This window comes from Monodelphis domestica, chromosome 3 (assembly GCF_027887165.1).
Source record: "Monodelphis domestica isolate mMonDom1 chromosome 3, mMonDom1.pri, whole genome shotgun sequence".
NCBI lineage: Eukaryota > Metazoa > Chordata > Mammalia > Didelphimorphia > Didelphidae > Monodelphis > Monodelphis domestica.
In genome coordinates, this window is record NC_077229.1 from 105,724,335 (window position 1) to 105,743,428 (window position 19,094).

General features: G+C 41.6%; 1 protein-coding gene across 2 annotated transcripts in view; it reads right to left on the reverse strand.

Moving 5' to 3' along the window:
• The window catches only part of RHPN1 (rhophilin Rho GTPase binding protein 1), a 49,823-nt gene that overhangs the window by 26,505 nt on the left and 4,224 nt on the right, over positions 1-19,094 (reverse strand). Inside the window, exons 2-3 of one of the 2 annotated variants that reach the window (XM_007488840.3) lie at positions 6,538-6,653; positions 3,740-3,868 (exon numbers count right to left, since the gene is read on the reverse strand). In XM_007488840.3, the coding sequence (XP_007488902.2) occupies positions 3,740-3,868; positions 6,538-6,653 (245 nt within the window). The remainder of the gene's footprint in view (positions 1-3,739; positions 3,869-6,537; positions 6,654-19,094) is intronic. The other variant, XM_056822947.1, reaches the window with a different exon arrangement.

Genomic DNA, 19,094 nt, shown 5'->3' on the forward strand with positions numbered 1-19,094 from the left:
GCCAAAAACTAGAAAACGAGGGGATGCCCATCAATTGGGGAATGGCTGAGCAAATTGTGGTATATGTTGGTGATGGAATACTATTGTGCTAAAAGGAATAATAAAGTGGAGAAGTTCCATGGAGACTGGAACAACCTCCAGGAAGTGATGCAGAGCGAGAGGAGCAGAACCAGGAGAACATTGTACACAGAAACTAATACACTGTGGTATAATCGAACGTAATGGACTTCTCCATTAGTGGCGGTGTAATGTCCCTGAACAATTTGCAGGGATCCAGGAGAAAAAACACCATTCATAAGCAGAGGATAAACTGTGGGAGTAGAAACTCCGAGGAAAAGCAACTGCCTGACTACAGCAGTTGAGGGGACATGACAGAGGAGAGACTCTAAAGGAAACCCTAATGCAAATATTAACAACATAGCAATGGGTTCGAATCAAGAACACATGTAATACCCAGTGGAATCACGTGTCGGCTACGGGGGGTGGGAGGGAGGAAAAGAAAATGATCTTTGTCTTTAATGAATAATACTTGGAAATGATCAAATAAAAGATTATAAAACTAAAAAATAAATAAATAAATGATGTTTAAGGCACCATCTGCTTCTGATTTCATTTCTGGTCTCTTGACCCTATAGTTAGCATTCTTTCTTTCCACTTGATTTCTTGGATAATAAGCTTTCATTCCCAGAGTGAGAATGACTTGAGGCTGGCAGAAATATGTGCCTGGGGGAAAGGGGGAAGGAAAGTAGCCCTTGAAAGCAAAGACCATGGGGGACCCCAAAGTGGGGGAATACTATGAGGTAGTAAAAAAACGAGAAAGAATCTATTAAGTGCCTATCATGTTTCACAATGAGGGAGAAATGAAAATAACTCCAGTCCTCAGCTTACATTCTAGGGAAACCATAAGTATGTAAAAAAAAAAAATACTTGGTGATTTCAAGAAAGAAGGGCTTGTATTGGGGGAAAAAATCAGGAAAGGTCTCAAGTAGGAAATGGAACTTGAGATGGAGCACTTGGATGGAGATTGGGGTTCTAGAAGGTAGATGAGGAAGAAGGATATCCAAGGCTTGAGAGAAAGTTTGTACAAGCAAGGGGACATAAGATGAAATTTTTAGGTAAGAAGACTGGTTTAGTTGGCCTGCTAATCACTTAACCCTGGCTACCTCAGTTTCCTCATCTGTAAAACAAGAGGGAGAAGGAAATGGCAAATCACTCCAGCATCTCTGCCATGAAAACCCCAAACAGGGTCCTGAAGAGTGGGACATGACTGAAAAACAACCAAACAGCAACAAAAAATTCATTAAGGGGAATAATATATGAGATTATAAAGGCTGTTTGGAGTTAGGCTATAAAGGGCTTTAAAATGCCCAATAGAGAAGTTTGTGTTCAATTCTAGAGATAATAGAGAATCGTGGAGTCTATGGAGCAAAGTAAGATCTGTGCTTTAGGAATATGAATTCAGCAGCTGTTTGGAAGGTGGTTTGGAGTAGGAAAAGACTAGAGGCCAAGAGAGACCTCTGTAATAATTAAAAATAAATATATTTATTTCTACCCAGAGATGTATATATTTTTATAAAAGCTTATTAGGAAGGGTAGACAATCATTCCTAAGTAACCTGACTGCATAGGGCCTAGCTTGCTAGTTTCTTCCTCATTCCCCCTCACCTACTGCCTGTCTCTTCTCCTCATGGTTCTCTCATGGTCTTCTCATTGGTCTCCCCCAATCTGCCCCAAACCTTAACTTTTATTGACATACAAAACGTACACCAATGCAACCCTGGTGCAACTGTGGTATGTCAGGAATGTTTGATAGACAGGTAAAGTTACTGAGGAGGAGGAGGGGATGAGCTTCCTTGACACACCTCTCTAATATTATTTTTTTCTGGTGTCTAAAGCTATTTGGGGGGGTGGGGGAAATTTTATTTAATTAATCAATTTAGAATATTTTTCCTTGGTTACAAGAGTCATGTTCTTTCCCTCCCCCACCCCACCCCACCCATAGCCAACGTGCAATTCCACTGGGTTTTACATGTGTCCTTGATCAAAACCTATTTATCTAATATTATTATTATTCAGGGGACATCTAGATGGCCCAGTGGATAGAACTCCAGGCCTGGAAGCAGGACGACTCACTTTCCCAAGTTCAAATCTGGCCTTAGACACTTTACCACCTGTGAGACCCTTGGATAAGTCATTTAAACTCTATTTGCCTCCATTTCCTCATCTGTGAAATGAGCTGGAGAAGGAGATGGCGCACAACTCTAGTATTTTTGCCAAGAAAACCTCAAAAAGGGTTGGGAAGAGTTGGATACAACTGAAAAACAATAATTTAGAGGCAAAAAGGGTCTGAACAATGCTAAATGAGTTGATGAGGAATGTAACAGAATCAAGATGTTTTGGAGTAGAATCAGCAAAATTTGACAATTAACAGCAAGAGAGAGGGAGGAGTTGAAGACTATAAAGTTACAAATCTAAACAACTGAAAGGACCATGCAGCCCTCATCAGAAATAGAAAGAACACTGGGAAAGAAAGATAAGGAGTCCTGATGTGAACATTTGAGTAGCCTGTGGAAAATGACCCCAGCAAAAAATTGGAAAATGAGGGGATGCCCTTCAATTGGGGAATGGCTGAACAAATTGTGGTATATGTTGGTGATGGAATACTATTGTGCTAACAGGAATAATAAAGTGGAGGAATTCCATGGAGACTGGAACGACCTCCAGGAAGTGATGCAGAGCGAAAGGAGCAGAACCAGGAGAACATTGTACACAGAGACTGATACACTGTGGTACAATCAAATGTAATGGACTTCTCTACTAGCAGCAATACAATGACCCAGGACAATTCTGAGGGACTTGGGAGAAAGAATATTATCCACATCCAGAGGAAGAACTGTGGGAGTAGAAACACAGAAGAAAAACAACTGCTTGTTCACATGGGTCGATGGGGAAATGATTGGGAAAATAGACTCTAAACAATCACCCTGGTACAAATATCAATAATATGGAAATAGGTCTTGATCAATGACACATTGGAATTGCACATCAGCTACAGGAGGGGAAAGAACATGAATCTTGTAACCATGGAAAAATATTCTAAATTAATTAATTAAATAAAAATTTCCAAATTAAAAAAGAAAAAAAAGAAAATGGTCCCAGGTAGTTGGGGATGTAGGACTGGAGGTACTCAGAAGAGGGAACCTCAAGATTGGATAGAAAGGTCTGGGTGGAGATGATAATTGCACCCATGGCAGCTGATGAGATCCCAAAGAGGGATGTAGAGAGAAGGAAAAAAAAACCCTGAATTTCTGATAAGAAAACACAAGTTCCAATTCTGGGCTCCATTGCCTGGTCGCTATGTAATCTTTCCCAGAGCCTCCATGCCCTCATCTGCAATATGGAGCTAATCAGACCTGCCTCCCCCTTCCCCAACCTCCCCGACAAGAAGGGCTATGGGGATCCAATGAGAATTTAAATAGGAAACTTTAAATTATTTTAATTAAATAATTAAATGCCAAATAACTACTTAATGATGGAAGAATTAAAGATGACCTAGATGACTACTTGTACACCATCAAAAGTGCCACAAAAATGCTAACTATTTGTTATTAGGAGCCCCAGCTCTGACACTGATGAGATGGAGATCTTCTCAAGGCCTCATTTTCCCCCTTTTGAAAATAAGAAGTCGCTCTGTGGGGTCCCAAGCCAGACCCCTGTCCATCCCCTCGAGCCCTGGGCACCTGTCATTCTGGTACACGTCCATGCTACTGTTCAGCTCCTCCAGTTCCTCCTTTAGCAGCTGAAGGTTGGAATTCACATAGCTCAGCTCCAGGGCAACAGTCTCCTTGACTCGGTGGTTGGTGGTAGCTCTAGGGAAAGACCCACAACATTTTGTTTTGTTTTAATGTGTTTCATTGTATTTTATTTTATTTTTTTTCTTTTCACAACATTTTTAAAGGTGTCTCAAGGGCATCCCTCAAGACAGCTAGATTAGGGTGTTGGGCCTGGAATCAGGAAGACCCATCTTCACTGGCCAATGTTTACTAGCTGGCCAACCCTGGGCAAGTGACTTAACCTGTTTGCCTCAGTTTCCTCATCTGTAAAAGGAGCTGGAGAAGGAAATGGCAAACCACTCCAGGATCTCTGCCAAGAAAACCTCAAATGGGGTCACATTTCAGACACAGCTGAAATGACTGAACAAAAAAAAAAGAGAGAAAAGGGCTGCCTGGGGAAGTCCCAAAGTTTCCAGTACCTGAAGGTTTTCAACTGGAGGCTGGATGGCCTCTGGTCAGGGATATTATAGCATCTATGTGATGTAGTAGGTAGAAGGCAGCTAAACTCAGAGTCAGAAAAATCCAACTTCAAATCCTGCCTTGGACAATTGCTAGCATCATTTTGTTTCTCTCAGCCTCAGTTTCCTCATCTGCAAAATGGGGATAATACCAACTCCCTCCCAGGGGTGTTACAAGGATCAAATGAGATAAAAGTATTTTACAAACTTTCAAGTGCTTGATAAATGCTACCTATTTTTTTTTAAACACTTACCTTCCGTCTTGGAATCAATACTATATATTGGTTCCAAGGCAGAAGAGCAGTAAAGGCTAGGCAATGGGGTTTAAGTGACTTGCCCAGGGCCACACAGCTGGGAAGTACCTGAGGTCAAATTTGAACCCAGGACCTCCCATCTCTAGGCCTGGCTTTCCATCCACTGAACCAACTAGTGCTATCTATTCTTGGCAGAATTCCTATTCTGGTACTGACTGGGAAGACTTAAATCTCCCCTGAGGATGCCAGGTTGGGGAATACCTCCTGCCCACCTCTAGTTCTAGCATTCTAACCCAGATCTCCTGGCTCCTGGATCCTTTCCCCTCATCTACCTGAGCTCCTTCTTCTGTTTTGCAGAGAATGCAAAGGAGGAGGGTTTTTCAGGGTTGCTTTTTTGGTGGAGTGAAAGTGGTGAAGGAGAGATTTATAAACCAAGTCTTCCTAAGACTCCCTGCTTAGGCAAGTCTAACTTTTTTTCCAGGCCTAAGTTTCTTATTTTGTAAAGACACAAGTTTGGATAAGAGTCTCTTTCAGATCTAAATTTTTATATTTTTTTCTTGAAATTATATTTAGAGGTAGAACAGTGTCACAGAATGAGGGCTAGATCTTGAATCAGAGATGTTTCCTTCAGTAGTAGTAGTAGTAGTAGTAGTAGTAGTAGTAGTAGTAGTAGTAGTAGTAGTAGTAGTAGTATCCCTAGAATTTTACACCATAATAATTTTACACAGAGTAAACACTCATTGCCTGACTGACCTGGATTCAAATTCTGGCTCTGCTACTTACTACGTGTGTGATTTGGGGCCCCTACTCCATCTGGGGAGCTATTTCTTCCTCGGTAGGAGGGGAGTCTCTTTCAGCTCTAAACCTGTGATTTCTGTTTTCCAAAATCTTAAACCTTCTCTCGAGTCCCTCCTGTGAGCTGCTGAGACAGCGCCTTCCTCCCTAGAGGGGGGCTGAAGGAACAGAGGAGGCCCAGCTGAAGAAGTCTGGAGGCCTGTGGGGGATGGCCAAGGGAGGAGACAGCCAAGCATAAAGCCATCATGATCAGGGCCTGCAATATCCTCCCAACATCCCGGGGCGTCTAGGCCTTGGCAAAGGGCCTGTGGGGCCAAAATGGGCACAGCGTGGGCAGGGAACATGAGGGAGACGAGGGACACCTGGACCCACATTCCAAGAGGGAGCCTGAGGGGAGGCACTCTTGCAGAGGAGGAAGAAGTGCCAAAGGAAAGAAAAAGGAGGGGCTGGTCAGTGCAGAATTCAGAATAGGAAGCCAGTCATGAGTTCCTGCTCCCTGAAGGAGAAGCCCATGTTACTCTCTCCCGGGACACCCAGAGAGACCCTGAAACACAGTAAAGCTCTGCCCTCAAGGAACTTGTGCCTAGAGAAAAGTCCGTTTAAAATGTCCAGTGGGTGGGCAGTGAGGCAGCTCAGTGGATTGAGAGTCAGGCCTAGAGACAGGGAGTCCTGGGTTTAAATGTGGCCCCAGACACTTCCTAGCTGGGTGCCTCTGGGCAAGTCACTTAACCCCCATTGCCTACCTCTTACTGCTGTTCTGCCTTAGAACCAATACCTAGTATTGATAAGATGGAAGGTAAGAGTTTAAAAAATAAAATAAAATGTCCAATGGGCAGTTGGTGAGGCAGGACTGGAATTTAGGGAATCCCTAGAATGGGAAAGAAGACACAGACCTTGCTTTCAGGAAATCCCTAGAATTGAGAGATGTTCTTTACCCTCAGGATGGAAGGGAAAGACAAAGACCTTGTCCTGAGGATGCATCCAGAATAGGGAAGAGGGGGACACAGATCCTGCCCTTAGAGAACCCCTAAAATGGAAGGAGGAGACAGCTTTTGTCCTTAAGAAGCCTCCAAGACGAGCCCCACATATGAAGGTGGGTTAGACCTAATTTCCACAATGAGTTTCCCAAGGAATAACTCTGGAATGTGGCATTCCCTGGACCATTCTGAGAACCTTCCGACTGGTCCTGGGCACTCACCTGAAGAGGTTCTCTGCCCCAGTGCGTATCCTCATTTCCTTGTTGATCTGTTGGTTGATCCTGGCTCGGTGGTTCTGTAGGCGGCTCCTCTGGGTCTGGACCAAGGGATTACAACCCTGCACAGAGGTGAATGAAGAGAGTCCCCAGGAGGACGTTTGGCCTGTCCAGCTGGAGCCCTCAGATCTCCTTCTCCACCTCTCCCTGCTCTGTCATGCCTCTTTCTAGTCTCACTGGCTCCAGAACTCTCCCACAAAGGTTACTCATAAGAACGTTATCTCGTTCTCTTCTTCCCCCTTGCCCTGAACATCCTCCAGAAACTGGGCACTTTCCTCTGTGCCTTACATTATCAGGCACGAGCCCCTGAGCCACATTTCAGAAAATAAAGAGGATTCTTCCATCATTTAAAACCACTCGTTATTCTATCAAATCTCATCTCAGAATCATAGAAATGAAGAGCAGGAAGAGACCTCAAAGGCTACCAGGTTCAGCCTCTGTCTGACTATAATGTTCCCCATAAAAAGTCACCTATTCCTCTTTGAGAACCTCCAATGATGAGAAGCCTAATTCTTCCCTAGAGGACCCTATGAGACAATATGGATCACGTGACTTTGGAAAACTTAGGTGGAAATTTATTTTTACAAAGAGAGCGTTCCCTACCACAAGCTCAAATCCACCTCTCCTCCCTCTCTCATCCACTATTCCCAGTTCTTCATCTGAGACCAAAAAGAAAAAGTCTGATCTCTTTTCCGGCCCTTCAAATATTTAAAATAACTATCATGGTTCAAGTCTTCTCTTCTCCAGGTTAAACATTCCTTGTTCCTTCAATCAAGCTTCCTGTGGTATGTTCTCCAGTCCTCTCACTATCTTGGTAACCCTCTTATGGTCCAGGCTGAAAAGCATGGTGCTAGGAACAAAATACAAGCCTGATACAGGTACAGTCTGACAAGGGAAGAACACAGAGAGATGTTACCTCCTTTGTTCCAGACATTATACCTCCCTTAATGCAGCTTTGAAGGCCACCCTATTGAGTCAGACATCCACAAACAATTCAAATATTTTCAGATGAACAGACTACCTAGCTACGTGCATCCTGGAGATAAGCTAAATGTTCTGTGATATACCCCAACCATTATTGTACACATCCTGTTGCTCCTGTGCTGCTCATATTCAAGAACGCCCACCATATAAATAAGTGCGTAATATCCCTTCGATGCCATACAGCTTCTCAATGCATGAAAGGTCAATAGCTTTTCCATGACAAGCAGATGGCATCTTTATATCCTTGTTGTTCTACCACAATGCTATCAGTCTGGAGAGCCATACAGGTGCCTGGGGAAGAGTGAGAGTTATTGTGGCTATTTATGTGCTAGAGTGTGAGTCTTTGGAAAGACCAAATTCTAATATTTCCCTCAGAAATCATGGTGAAAGCCAAAGTGTTACCTATAAACAATTTAAAACTAAGCCCGGTCCATTAGTTAATTCACCATGAGAAGCCCCTATCCCTCTCTCTCTTCTCCCCACCCATGACCTCCTAGTTTGGGCTTGGTCCATGTAAACTCAGAGTTTAGATTTTAGATCATAGCTTATACTCTTTTCAATGAGTTTTGATTAGCAATATCAAGTAAGGTATAAAACAGATGATCTGTTCACAAAAAAATGTTCACTGCTGACATGGAATATTTCTAGTTTTGGACAGAATTTCAGGTGTGGAAAAGGGATTCCCAATAGATGGTTAAGAGGCTCCAGATGCTGCTATTGGTGGATGACATAATACTGTAGCACAAAGCCCTAGGATAGTAGAGTAGACTAAGAGTCCAGAGGAAAAATGATATGGATAACGATTAAAAAAATGCCTACTATCCAAACAATGGCATAAAGGTAGGCTGGTAGGCAGTCCAATGAGTCAGTCCATTAGCACAGATGCCTAAGATAGGCATTATGGATGGAATAATGACCAGGACTCAGATTTGAATAGGAAGACATGAGCAAGCTAGACTGTGTCTAGCTTTGTAAATGATGTAGGCTGTCAATGACACCCCACTTTTCCCTAACATAAAAAGTCCATCATTTTAACACCAATATTTTTCTGATGATGTTATTTGGCCAGGCAATATGGAATACCATAATCACAGCTGATGCAGAAGGCAAAATGGCAGATCAAATGAGATAATATTTGTAAAATGTTTAGTACAGAGTCTGGTATATGGTCAACATTTAATAATTCCTTCCCTCCCTCCCTTCTTTTTTTTTCTCTCTTCCCTCCTTCCCTCTACCTATTCTCTCTCTCCTTCCTCCCTTCTCTTCCATCCTCCCTCCCTTCCCTCTCTCTACCTATTCCTTTCTTTGCTCCTTCCTTCCTTTTCTTCCTTCCCCTCCCTCTCCCATCTATTCCTTCCTTCTTTCTCTTTCTTACTTCCCTTCCCTCCCTCCCTTCTTTTTTTTTCTCTCTTCCCTCCTTCCCTCTACCTATTCTCTCTCTCCTTCCTCCCTTCTCTTCCATCCTCCCTCCCTTCCCTCTCTCTACCTATTCCTTTCTTTGCTCCTTCCTTCCTTTTCTTCCTTCCCCTCCCTCTCCCATCTATTCCTTCCTTCTTTCTTTCTTCCTTCCCTCACCTCCCTCTCTCCACCTCTTCCTTCCTCCCTCACCTCCCTATCTCCACCTAATCCTTCCTTCCTTTCTCCTTCCCCTCCCTCTCCATCAATTCCTTCCCTCTCTCCTTTTCCTCCTTCCTGCCTTCCTTCCCTCCTCCTTCCTTCTTCCATCTGTCCTATGAAAAAGGCTACAGTACACAACCAATGCAATAAGCGAAGAAAATGTCATTATCTAGACGATGTATATTCAGAAAAGGGCTTGCCAGGTATCAGGGGTGAGAGATCACAGGTGGACAGTGGAATACTGCATTGGTACCTTGAGAATGTTAAAAAACCTAGGAGTAAGATTCTAATCCATAGAATAGATTCTAGAGCAGCGCAGCTTGGTGACAAATGGATAGCGTACTAAACCTAGAGTCAGGAAGACTATCCCAAAAGAAAATCAAAGAAAAAAATCAGACTGAGTCATTTTTCCATCCTAGGCAGTCAGAGAAAGTCAGAGAACAATGCCGTTGGACACTGGAGATGGGGAACAGCCAGGTACAGCCACAGGTAGACCATTCGTTCCAGCAGGAGAGGCTGTGTACAAAGCCAAGAAGAGGCCCCAGCTCCATCAGTCAGGCCTGACCTTCTGAAGGGTAGAGGAACAGGAGGTTACTGGCACCTTGGTTACTCACTACCCAGTTCCGGATCACAGATCTTGGACAAACTTAGGGTGTCGTTTCAGGACATTGCCACTGAGCAAGAAGCAAGTCAGAAGTAGGCAGCTAACTGTGTGACTGACCCCAGAAGCAAAACAGAGCTGGGGTCTCAGTTCTAGCCTCCAGCTCAGCCTGAAGCCTACAACATAATCAACAAAAGAATCTGGGATCAAAAGGGAGCCTGAATTCTGTAACTGCGAACAAGTAGTGTTTTAGCTCAAAGTGGCTGAGTCCAACAATAGTCTACTGGAACTCCAGATGTGGCAAAACCACAGGCCTGTTGCTCATCCCCAAATTCAGGTAAAGAACTTTACAGAAGATAACAACCAGCCCTTGCTTTGGACTAGACTACTCTGGGAGCACTGAACACTTATTGATTCTCCCTCTTGAGCTGTTCCTGAAATTCTAAAATAACACAAAATTCAATAATCTTTGGAAAATGGGGGTAGTTAGGTGGCAAGTCACTTACCCCCATTACCTATCCCTACCCCCTCTTTTGCCTTGGAAATTTTACTTAGTTCCTACATAGTTAACATACAATTTGGAGGGAGGGAAAAACAGGAAAAGCAAGATACAGAAATTGAGACACCTAGTTTCCTATTGGTGGAGGGGAGTGAGAGATACTACTTGGGGGAGAGGGAGAAGGTTAGTGGAGGGGATCTAGAGAGGGGAGAGAGGTGGTTTTGTTACATAAGTTGGGTGATAGTTGGGAGGAAAAGTAATCTTGTAACTTCCTCAAAAATCAGGAGACTTACATGAAGTTGAGACTTAACTTCACAAAATGGCAGGTAAGGAGCAAATGGTACTCATGCTATTTCTTAATGTAACAGGAGTCAAAGATGCTACCCAAGTTGTGAACCTGGGTGATTGAAGGAGGGGTGGTACCCTTGACAAAATTAGGGAAATTGGAAATAGGTTGGTAAATCTGGGTGAGGGGAGAAGTGATTAAACAGTGGGGTATGGTGGAAAACAAATTATTGAATGGGGGAATCGGGTATCAGATTGGAGCAAAGGCGCAGCCAGTTTGCTAGGATACAAACAAAGACATGGTTTATTACTAATAGATGGAGACCAGACTATGAAGAGCCTTGAATGCCAGGCTACACTTACACATTACCGCCAGGATAATAGAGAGCCAGAAATAGCTTCTCAAGCAGGAGAGGCGCAGGCAGAATATAGCAGAATAAGAATAAGAAGGATGTACTTTGGGGCAAATAGGGAGAAACTGGGCAGAAGTGTACGGCAGGAGTCTCCCTCTAGGAAGTTTATGGGAATGTCTGGAAGGAGGAAGACCCAGTCCTTGGGTCTTGTCAGATTAAACCCTCTCATTCCCTCATTCTTTGACTTCTTGCTAGGCAGGATAATCATGCTTTGACCTAATTTATTTAATCTAGACATCCTCTTCTTCAAAGGGCCTTTTTCACAGTGCAACAGTGAAAAGAGCAGATAATCCCTAACATACTATAAAAATTTGGGTTATTACTGGAGGTGGCAGTGGTAGGGGGAAAAGAGTGCTAGAGTTGGAGTCAGGTAGCCTGTGTCCAAATCTCAACTCTAATTCTCAACAACTCTGAACTCAGGCAAGCTTCTATCCTGGGCCATGACTTGCCCAGTTCTTCAGGCTGAAGTCAGAATCTAGCAGAGAGTCTTGAAGAGTGACTGACCTGCTTCATCCCTTTCTCAGGGTAAGGACCAAACCACCTGCCTGGGATCTTGAAGGAGCAGTAAATCATAGGAGGAAATCACAATAGAGCAGGGTATTAAACTCAAATATAAATGATCTCTGCCGGGAGAAAGAAAAGAAGAGAAGTCGAGAGAAAGAAAGAACTAGAGAAAGAAAAAGAAAGAACTAGAGAGAAAGAAAGAACTAGAGAGAAAGAAAGAACTAGAGAGAGAAAGAACTAGAGAGAAAGAACTAGATAAAGAAAGAATGAACTAGAGAGAGAAAGAAAGAACTAGAGAGAAAGAAAACTATAAAGAAAGAACTAGAGAAAGAGAGAATGAACTAGAGAGAGAAAGAAAGAACTAGAGAGAAAGAAAAAACTAGAAAGAAAGAACTAGAGAGAAAGCAAGAACTAGAAAGAGAAAGAACTAGAAAGAAAGAACTAGAGAGAAAGAAAGAACTAGAAAGAAAGAACTAGAGAGAAAGCAAGAACTAGAAAGAGAAAGAACTAGAAAGAAAGAACTAGAGAGAAAGAAAGAACTAGAAAGAAAGAACTAGAGAGAGAAAGAACTAGAGAGAAAGAACTAGATAAAGAAAGAATGAACTAGAGAGAGAAAGAAAGAACTAGAGAGAAAGAAAACTATAAAGAAAGAACTAGAGAAAGAGAGAATGAACTAGAGAGAGAAAGAAAGAACTAGAGAGAAAGAAAAAACTAGAAAGAAAGAACTAGAGAGAAAGCAAGAACTAGAAAGAGAAAGAACTAGAAAGAAAGAACTAGAGAGAAAGAAAGAACTAGAAAGAAAGAACTAGAGAGAGAAAGAACTAAAAAGAAAGAACTAGATAAAGAAAGAATGAACTAGAGAGAGAAAGAAAGAACTAGAGAGAAAGAAAACTATAAAGAAAGAACTAGAGAAAGAGAGAATGAACTAGAGAGAGAAAGAAAGAACTAGAGAGAAAGAAAAAACTAGAAAGAAAGAACTAGAGAGAAAGCAAGAACTAGAGAGAGAAAGAACTAGAAAGAAAGAAAGAACTAGAGAAAGAGAGAATGAACTAGAGGAAGAAAGAACTAGAGAGAAAGAAAGAACTAGAGAGAGAAAGAACTAGAAAGAAAGAACTAGATAAAGAAAGAATGAACTAGAGAGAGAAAGAAAACTATAAAGAACTAGAGAAAGAGAGAATGAACTAGAGAGAAAGAAAAAACTAGAAAGAAAGAACTAGAGAGAAAGCAAGAACTAGAGAGAGAAAGAACTAGAAAGAAAGAACTAGAGAAAGAGAGAATGAACTAGAGAAAGAAAGAACTAGAGAGAAAGAAAGAACTAGAGAGAAAGAACTAGATAATGAAAGAATGAACTAGAAAGAGAAAGAAAGAACTAGAGAGAAAGAAAACTATAAAGAAAGAACTAGAGAAAGAGAGAATGAACTAGAGAGAAAGAAAAAACTAGAAAGAAAGAACTAGAGAAAGAGAGAATGAACTAGAGAGAAAGAAAAAACTAGAAAGAAAGAACTAGAGAGAAAGCAAGAACTAGAGAAAGAACTAGAAAGAAAGAAAGAACTAGAGAAAGAGAGAATGAACTAGAGAAAGAAAGAACTAGAGAGAAAGAAAGAACTAGAAAGAAAGAACTAGAAAGCAAGAACTAGAAAGAAAGAAAGAACTAGAGAAAGAATGAACTAGAGAGAAAGAAAGAACTAGAGAGAAAGAAAGAACTAGAAAGAAAGAACTAGAGAAAGAATGAACTAGAGAGAAAGAAAGAACTAGAAAGAAAGAACTAGAGAATGAATGAACTAGAGAGAGAGAAAGAACTAGAGAGAGAAAGAAAGAACTAAAGAGAAAGAGAAAGCAAAAAGTCAGGTATAAATAAGAGATTCAGGAAACCTAGGTCCAAGTCTTGACTTACTACTTACCAACTGTGTGACTTTAGACACTTAAAATAAATCCCTTAAATTCTCTAGCCTTGGTTTTCACATCTGTCCATTGGAGGATAATAATAGCACCACCTACTTAAAAGTATTGATTTGGAGAAAGCAAAATGAGAGCTCCTATTATTCATTAAACCTTAGGTGTTCATTTTAGTTTCTGTTTCAGTACACTAAACACAGAACAATGAGGTATGGCAGAAAAACAAGTCCCTGGGCCAGAGGCCTGGGTTCCAGTGGCAGCTGGACTGTTTCAAAGTCACAGGTCTAGAGCTCGAAGGGCCTTCAGAAATCATCTAGATCAACCTCCTTGTTTTATAGATAAGGAAATTAAGACCCAGGCAGAGAACATTTCTAAAACCCTAGGAGTTCATACAATGTTGCATCAGCTAGAAAGTTTGAATCCAGCCTCCACCCACAAAGCATTCTGTCAGGTTGCCCCCACCTTGTAACCCTGTTTTATTAATTTATTAGGTAGAGTTTGCTGACTGAGCCAGGAAGAAACTACTCAATAGTGAAACTAGCTACTGACCTAAATTACCCTCTTAAGTAGTGAGCTCTCCATTACTGGAGATATTCCAGTAAAGGCTAGATTACCATTTATTTTGTTTGGGGATGTCTTGAACTAAATGTCCCTGGGGATTTCCCTAACAACATGGTCTAGGAAAGTTTTCTGAGAGAGTCAAAGGCTGCAGTAACCAGGATACTTTCTGGGTAGCATCAGTATTCCCCAACCTAACTTCCTGGGGGGGTCTCTCATCAAAGGCTCTTTCTTCATCGCCTAGATGCAACATAACTTGGCATCCTTATCTCCCAAGGTTCCTAGACTTGAGTTCCACTGTTGAAACTGGCCATCTCTCCACTGCTCCCTACTCTTGGTCCCCCATCCAAGTATAACCCTAGAATATGGGAGGTAGAAGAGCCTTCAGGGAGTCCATCTCCTTTCTACCTGTTGTAAAGGGAATAGCTGTATATCCCCAACAAGAGATCACCCAGCCTCTGCCTGAAGGCCTCTGGTGAAGAACTCACTACAGCCCAGTTCACTTTTCTTTAGCCCTAATTGCTGGGAAGTTTTCCTTTCAGTCAAGTCTAAATATACTTCTGAACAGCTTCCATTCTGTGCTTCTAGCTCTGTCCTTTGGAGCCAAAAACAATCTCTTTCATACACACACAACCCTTCAAATACTTGAAGATGGTCATATTTGTTTTAAATATATTTTTATTTCTTTTGTTAAATATTTCCCAATTAACATAAAAAAAGACTTTTAACAATCTTTTTTTTTTTGTTCCAAATTCCCTTTCCCTGTCCTCCTGGAGAAGGCAAGCAATTTAACATCAATTATACATATGAGAAAGCAGCTAAGTGGCTCAGTGGATAGAGAAGCAAGCCTGGAGACTGAGAGGTCCTAGATTCAAATTTGGTCTCAGACTACCTACCTGTGTGACCCTAGGCAAGTCATTTAACCCCAACTTCCTACCTCATCCACTCTTCTGTCTTAGAATCAATACATGTTGATTCTAAAATAAAAAGGTAAGAACTTTTAAGAAAAATTACACATGTGAAGTCACCCATCTTTTCTACACTAAACATTCTCAGGTCTTTCAACCTGTCCTCATAACGTTACAGAACTAGAAGGGACCTTTAAGATCTTAATCACTGGCCTGGATACGGGAGGAGGTAAAACTTGTTTGAAGGGGAAAAAAACCTTTATTTTCAATAACCTGTAATTTAAATTTAGCATTTCCTTCAGTTATTTAAAAACATTATTTTGAAAAGTCAGTCATAGACTTCATAGGGTTGCCAAAAAGGATCCATGATACACAAAAAAAGTTAAGAATCTATGGTCTACAATATGTACAAAAATATGGAGCAAAGAATTAGAATTTTATTTTTGCTTTATTTTTAATGAATATTTGCCATTCAGAATAAGATTGTGTGATCTTTAAATAACAAAATAAAATATGATTTTGTGCAATTAACAAAGCTTTTTGACAAAAATATGTGGCAAAGAATTGGAAACTGAAGGGATTTTCCTCCATTTTGGAATAACTGATCAAATTACAGTGTATGAATGTAACATTATTGTACAGTAAGAGGATAAAAGGGATGGTTTCAGAGAAACATGGGAAGATTTATAAGAACTGATTCAAAAGGAAGTGAGCTGAACTAAGAGAATAATTTCTACAATAACAAGCCTATAAAGACAAACCCGTTGGAAAGACTTAGGAACACTGATCAACACAAAGACCAACCACAATTCCAAAGGAACCATGATGAAACATGCTCCCCAAACATCCAGCTAGAGAACTGATGGATTCATACATCATGCCCACTAAGGCACATATGTGAGAATTTGTTTTGTTTGATTCTATGTGTTTGTTAACAGTTTTTGTTTTTCTTGCTTTCTCAATGAGGAAAAAGAAGTAGAAGGGAAAGAATTTGGAGCTGAAAATAAAACTGATTTTTTAAAAAATAAAATAACCCCTGGCTTAGAACAACCCCCCCTTTGACAGAGATGGAAAGTTTTGGAAAGTTTGGTACAGAAATCTCTCTCTCTCTCTCTCTCTCTCTCTCTCTCTCTCTCTCTCTCTCTCTCTCTCTCACACACACACACACACACACACACACACACACACACACACACACACACACACACACCTCACATGTACTTATCATATTTCCATTTTATATCACAGTTATTTGTGCAGAGGGAGGAATTCTCTCTTTCCTGTGATGGAAAATGTTGCTCTGAGGCAAGTTCCCTGGTTCATTCTGTGGGCCACTCCTTACCCTAGTCAGGCAGACAGGTCTTGGGAATACTTTACTCTGCAATTTAATTTAGCAAGTCTTGTTTTTTTAATGTTTTTAACTGATTCCCCACATCCCTCACCCTAGTCCTGTTTCAGTTGGCTCATTGCTAGGAAAAGTTTGATGGGGAGATAGAAGAGAGTGAAAGAGACCAGGGCCCAACTCCCAGAGAACTATCTCAGAGGGAGATAAAATTCATTAGTTCTTTTAAGGTTTTAAGCACTTTCTTCTTAACAACTCAAAAGTTAATTCATGCACATATCCTTATCTCCATTTCACTGAGACAGAAACTGAGGCTCATGGTCACTCATGAGGGGAATAAGTAGGCAGAACCAGTTCTCCAATCCAAATATCTGGATTCCACATCTTTCCCAGTGGGGGTAATATCAGCACCAACCACCTCACCAGACTGATATGGGGAAAGCATCTTATAAGGTTTAAAGAGTCACTAAAATGCAAGCTATTACTATTCATTAAAAACTCTTAAGAGTTCATTTGAGGGGGGCAGCTGGGTGGCTCATTGGATTGAGAGCCAAGCCTAGAGATGGGAGGTCCTAGGTTCAAATCTGACCTCAGACACTTCCCAGCTGTGTGACCCTGGGCAAGTCACTTGACCCCCATTGCCTAGCCCTTACCACTCTTCTGCCTTGGAACCAATACACAGTATTGACTCCAAGGCAAAAGATAAGGGTTTAAAAAAAAAAAGTTCATTTGAGTTCCTGCTTCAGAACATTAAATACAGAACAATGGGGATGTGGCAGAAGAAAAACAGGTCTCTGGGCCAGGAAGCAGGAGATTCAAGGGTACAAGGGGCAGCTGATCTGCTTCAAGATTGCAAGATCACAGGTCCAGAGATGGAAGGGGCCTCAGAGACCACTGAATCCATCCCCTGCTTTTACAGATAAGGAAACTGACTGGGAGAGGTCATTGTGAACTGGCCTTGGAGCCAATGCAGGGCCCCCAGTTCCCAATTTGCCTTCCACAGTCACTGGAAAGAAACTCCTATGTTGAGATGGCACCAACCATCCTCACCAACTGTCATCTTCAGGGCAGGCAAGCAGCCTAGATGAAGCAGAAAAGCACCCAGAAGGAGAAGCAGGAGGCAGCATGGGCCATCCAAGTCAAACCACCAAACCACCACCATGACCATCAACTCCTCAGTGGTTCTCAACCTTTCTAATGCCGTGACCCCGCAATACAGTTCCTCATGTTGCAGTGACCCCAAACCAAAAAAATATGATTCGGAATGTAAATACTGATAGGCATTATGTATTCTCATTGCTACAAATTGAGAGGTTGAGAACCGCTGCTAGATCCTAATGGAGACAAGCCCAGGACCCTGAACCTGCCCAGGGCCCTTAGCCATCATCCTGGGAAGTAACCAGAGGTTCCACCAGCAGCCAAGCAACTGCCCTGTGAGGGCTACAAACATAGCTACTGAAGACCCCAAAAAAAGAGTTCTTACCCCCCAAGTCCTTGGTTCAGAAACTAATATTTTATCAGTGGAAAAGACAGTAAAGAAGAGGTCTACATACCTATTTTTCACATCTTAACAACAGTGACTTTTCCATCTGACCTGCAGTTTAAACCCTCCCAGGGTTGTCTCCCCATGAGAATGTAAACCTCTTAAGAGCATGGATTGATTGTCTTACTTTTCTCTTTATATCCTCAAGACTTAGCTAAATAAATGCAGTATTCCTGTTTATTCAATCCAGTCCTCTGTACAAGGAACAAGCATAAAATACCAGTTCTGACAGCACCTCCCTCCAGCTCATAATCCTCCCATGGCTCCCCAAATTTCTCACAGGAGAAAGTCTACACCACTCAAGGCCAGCATCCAAATCCTTCTACAACCTGACAACCCACCCTTCTAGTCTTATTTCTCCTTTCTCACCTCCAATCCAACTAAAACTGGATACATACCATCCCTGAAATCTGCCTCCATGCCTTGTCTTTGAAATGATTCAAGGGGAGGGGAGGAGGTTTCAGTGGCAGCATTCTAGCTCCTGGAAGTCTCTACCATGTCCATCCCCTCCTCTTTCGATTTACCATCTGCCCCTATCCACATTCAAGCCAACACCATTCTAGAAGAAAAGAGGAAATTCAAAATTACAAGTGAGAGTTCACCTTGCAGATCTGGAGGGAAAAGAAGATTGACAAGTGACGTGGAGACCCAATGAGATCTTTCCTCCTTTCAATCACCTGTCTCCTTTGAAATTTTTTTAATTTTTTTACAATATTCAACTGTCTGCATTGATCCCCTGGCCTGTAGCACTTAGCCCTCAGCTTCATGCCAATAGGATTATAGATTTAGATCTGGATGAGACTTGGAATGCCATCTCATCCAATCCCTTGACTTGTATAAGTAAAGGCATTGAGTCTCTGAGGTCTTAAGAGATTTGCTCCTACAGGCAGTTAGTGGCAAAGGCAAAGGATTTGATCGTAGGTCCTTTGACTCCAAATCTATACCCAGATGCAATCTAGTACCTTCTCTATGAGAGGCAGGAAGCTGGGACTAGATTCATTTCATGCATATCCCAATTCCAATATTTACTAGCTGTGTAACAACAGCCACATCATATGCCTTCCCAGAAAGAATATTTGCCCAACCTATTTCATTGGACTGCTGAAAGGTAAGTGGGGTCAACTGTGAAATTCTATAGAAACTGGAGATATTGTTAAGATTATTATTCCCGTTTCCCTTTGACTAATTACTGGGACTTAAGCTTCTCTCTATTCAGGTCCAATATTATATTATAATTATATAACATATAAATTATATTTTTATTAAAAATTGATAAAAATCCTAAGAAAGTTATCAAAGTATGGCATTTGGGAAAGAATGTATGCCCTGTCACTAAAGATGGAAAAATAGCTT